The following is a 3,970-nucleotide window of genomic DNA, read 5'->3' as shown; positions in this document are numbered from 1 at the left end:
CAGAACGTCGCGAGAATGACTTTCCTAACGGAAAACAAGATGCTAGGATTCTTCATCATCTACCGATGTCAGTCTCCAGGTTTCATTCAAACTCTATCCTTCACACATCATTAAACCAAGGACAAAAAACTATTGAAACAACTTTTTAAAACAGAAAAAAAACTCAACAGCAAGCACGATGAGAACGATTAACAAGTTAAAGCATTCCACTCGGCCCTAGGTGAGGAGAGTTGAACTTGGTTACTATGTCGTGAAATAAATCAACGACATTAACCACATTAACGACACTAACCTACTCAGATGAAAATTAATAATTTACATCGTGGGGTAACCACACAAGATTAACAAGTTAAAGCATTTCACTCCGGCTGGCGTATGTCGTAAAATAAATCAACGATACTAACCAACAACTCAGATGAAAATTCATAATTTATATCGTGGGGTAACCACAGTTGTTTTGCTAACCAGGAATAACAAACAATGGGTGATCATTGAACGTGATCGTTACACGTGATTATTAATTGCACGGAATCCAGGAAATCTAACACAACTAGACGGATAACTAGTGCTAAAAACATGCCTATATTTGAAACTTTTATCATTCAGAACAGTACAGTATGCAACGGTATTTTAGTTCCCCGATGCGTTGGAATTTCTATATAAAATAAAACTTCTCAATCTTACCCAACACTAAAACTAAGAAAGGTAACATTTAATGAAACAATATGCTTCGGTTCATGCAGAACAAACGGAAAATATTTTTACACGATAATGGAACTCCTCATTAAACACATCTCTTTTCCCTCTTTATCTTCCAAACTATTGTTTCATTTGTACGATCATACACGAGTGAATTCAAAGCGGGATTTTTACTAAGTAAAGTCGACTTTCCTCTCTTTATATCTTGCTTTGATTTCATTTGTCTTTTAGTTACGGTCCTTTTCGTATCGCAAAATGAATACAGCAATTTCATATTACTCTTCTACTCTGTTGACAGTTGAAGTCATTCTCAATTTCTCGCATCCAGCTCTGTCCTCTGACCGATAGACCCTCAGCCTCAAAAACTTTAATTTATCAAGAACCCATCACAATACTCATCGAGACTGCAGGACTAAATTTAGCAATCTAAAATTAAAATTTTGCGAGCTTTAAATATACGATAGAGCTCTTAAATCTTATGAAGAAGAGACATTCTTACCTTGTATGAGGTAGATTTTTATAAGTGGATGAAAATTCCGCTGAAAAAAATTATACTTTCAGTTTAGAACTATTCCTCCCAGAGGTAACCGCGATAAGGTTTTATAGATTTCTAGACGTCCAGTAAGTATCATCTCTTATTGATCCAGTGTTACTACAGGAGGAAACCTAAACTAAACTAACTTTATTTATACTGAATAGCTCTATCAGTTCTAAACTGTTCTTCCTAGAGGTCGAGTAAGAATCATCTCTTATTGATCCAGTGTTACTACAGGAGGAAACTTAAACTGAACTAACTTTAGATATTTATATGTTGAACAAAATTACATATTTTTCCTGACAAACAATCGGTTGATTTTGCCACTTGAATTATTTGTGCCAGTCTGTCAACAGCTAGAATCATCAAACTATCTCTTGATTCCAGAGCATCTTAAAAACAAGATAAACGCTTTAACAAAAACACAATTTCAGAAATGAGGTCCAGTAAGCTTCACCTTTACAAAACAGGGAATATACTCATGTAATGTGACAAGAAAGCAATAATTCATATAAACACCTTCACAAGGCAACTCTTTACTGATATCCAACAATTCCATACATATTTCTTGGAGATTATGGATAGTTACTAGGCTCCTATAATCCAGCTCCTCTTCCATCACCTCTCCAGGTTCAATCTCACTGTCCTGCTCTTTCTCTTCCCGTTGTTTTTTAGCAGTTAACAACGTCTCCAAAACACCAAACTGCAGTTTTGAAAACACCAGCTTAATCTCCTTGTGTTGATCTGGCGATAATTTGGTTTGACGCTGCGACAGGAAACACAGGGTTCCCAGAATACTCCACCTGAAATATGAATCATGTCTTGTTGATCTCATGTAAACAATGGTGTTTACATTGGGTAGCTCTATCAGAGCTTTCCAGCTATCAATTCATAGCTTTATCAAGTTTTTGATCCACCATACTAAGGAAGTACACCCAAACAGAGTGAATCAACTTTGAGTTGAGTTTTACCTGATGAGACCCAGTATGGGTGTAAGAGGAAGTTTGTTTGCCGGGCCTGCTGGCGCAGGTGTTTCCATATCTTGATTGGCCGCCCTACAATTAGGGAGCATCCCCAAATGCTGTGGGTATGGGGTGAGAGAGATACCAGGCTGTGAAGCAACCCAGTCGGCAACCAAAGTCAGGAGAGAAAATGGTGGCAGACATGATTTGCGTTTTTCTAAATTCTCCGTAGACATTTCTTCATCTAGAAATTGTTAATATCTGGTCAGATAAACATGTGGGTGTAGTTATTTTGCTATTATCTTAAGAGAACACATGGTCAACAGTCACACAGCCAGGGATCATAGAGGACATATGTGTACCTTGTGAAGGAGCTTTATACATAGGATACAATAAGGTCACCGCAGTGAGAAACTGTGAGGCAAGTAATGATGAATGATTCACCATTCTCTCTAGCGCAGCCAATGAGGTTGGTACCAGGATGCAGTAATCGTAAATGATAGCCTGAATCAAGTCCAAAATGTCTTGAAATGAAGAACGATGTTTCTATGAAATGATTTGATGGATCAACTAAGCATTATTGTGCATCATTAGATGGATAACATATTCTAAAATATCCACAATTTAAATTTTTATTACCATAATCCATACAGCAACACATTCCAGTATTTTTGAGCAATCAAGGGCAACAGACATTGACACAAGTTTCCCTAACATTTTACAACGGTATTCCTGGAAAACAACATACACATTTAAGGATCGATACACGACAGTTGAGCAAAGTCACAAATAATAACATCACCTTCATTTCATCATGAGGACTCAGGTTAAACATGGCAGCAAATTGCAAACATCTATTGACGTCATCGTCATTTGCTTGGAAATGACTACGGATAATCTCAAGCAAATGCAACTCTTGCATGGCAGTAAAATCCTTCCCTCCGTTAAAAATAAACTCGTCAACAATTTCCACTATCACATCGACATTATCAATATCCTCTTCTGTGAGATCAAAGCGATTGGACCGTTTCAAGACGGTTGTGAAGTATGATTTTTGGATGTTCAGTGCGTGTTTCCATGCGGCAGGTCGATTATTCGCTTGTTTTTTAAGATTCTGACGGATGAATGAGACTTTTGAGGATATGTCAGACTTCCAGGTCGCCACATCTTAATGTAAAGTGAATGCTTGTTTATCATCATTCATCATAGGTAGAAGGTAGGTCGTTGTGTTGTATATGAAATATGCATGCACGAGATATTTGCCAGAGAGAAATTAACATATACTTTTGATTGTTCCCCACGTTGTGAACTTGGGTATATACACATACGTTAACGTGCTGTAGTAGTGTAGTACTGTATAGTTTTAATAATATGCTGTTCATGTTGGATTATTTTCTCCTTGTCACGCGCCATCGCTGAAAAACACCTTAAATATATTTGCTACTCACTCCATACATCCTCTCCACTACGATCCTGCCCTAAACTTGCTTGCATCTTGGAGAAAATTACAATTCAAAACATCAAAATACAACTTTTCCACTCCAAAAAATCCGCCATTTTGAAAATTTTCAACTCGTTACCAGGTCGATAACATGGATGACCGCGCAGCTTCGATCGTTAATGGACCGTTTTGCAAAAGTTGGAAGGTTGCAATGCATTGTTGACCTTTACGATATATTTTAAAAATGTTTTCAAACAATATCAGTTCAATATTATTCATAAAATTTATTCATAAAATTTAAAACAAATATTAACAATATTTTGATAACTTTTC

At 36.7% G+C, this 3,970-nt stretch overlaps 1 protein-coding gene across 1 annotated transcript; it reads right to left on the bottom strand.

Annotated features, from left to right (window-relative positions):
- Positions 1-529: 529 nt before the first annotated feature.
- LOC114536050 (uncharacterized protein C7orf26 homolog) lies at positions 530-3,743 on the bottom strand. Its single transcript, XM_028557408.1, has 9 exons — positions 3,645-3,743; positions 2,999-3,363; positions 2,836-2,928; positions 2,559-2,742; positions 2,206-2,440; positions 1,754-2,037; positions 1,525-1,626; positions 1,199-1,238; positions 530-1,125 (listed from the first exon to the last, which is right to left on the bottom strand). The coding sequence occupies exons 1-9, from the start codon at positions 3,688-3,690 to the stop codon at positions 1,095-1,097; spliced, it is 1,380 nt and encodes a 459-aa protein (XP_028413209.1). The 5' UTR covers positions 3,691-3,743; the 3' UTR covers positions 530-1,094.
- Positions 3,744-3,970: the final 227 nt, after the last annotated feature.

The sequence above is a fragment of the Dendronephthya gigantea genome, unplaced genomic scaffold (assembly GCF_004324835.1).
Source record: "Dendronephthya gigantea isolate DGI-Jeju-01 unplaced genomic scaffold, DenGig_1.0 000129F, whole genome shotgun sequence".
In the NCBI taxonomy this organism is placed as follows: Eukaryota; Metazoa; Cnidaria; class Anthozoa; order Malacalcyonacea; family Nephtheidae; genus Dendronephthya; species Dendronephthya gigantea.
The sequence above is the reverse complement of the archived record's forward strand: the minus strand, read 5'-3'. Positions and strand labels throughout refer to the sequence as shown.

Excerpts from the sequence above, each read along its gene's own strand:
- LOC114536050 (XM_028557408.1), bottom strand. The coding sequence starts at position 3,690 with ATGCAAGCAAGTTTAGGGCAGGATCGTAGTGGAGAGGATGTATGGA. Across the intron at positions 2,038-2,205 it reads CCCATACTGGGTCTCATCAG|GTGGAGTATTCTGGGAACCC; the intron begins GTAAAACTCAAC and ends TTCATATTTCAG. Across the intron at positions 1,126-1,198 it reads AAAAATCTACCTCATACAAG|ATTGCTAAATTTAGTCCTGC; the intron begins GTAAGAATGTCT and ends TTTTAATTTTAG.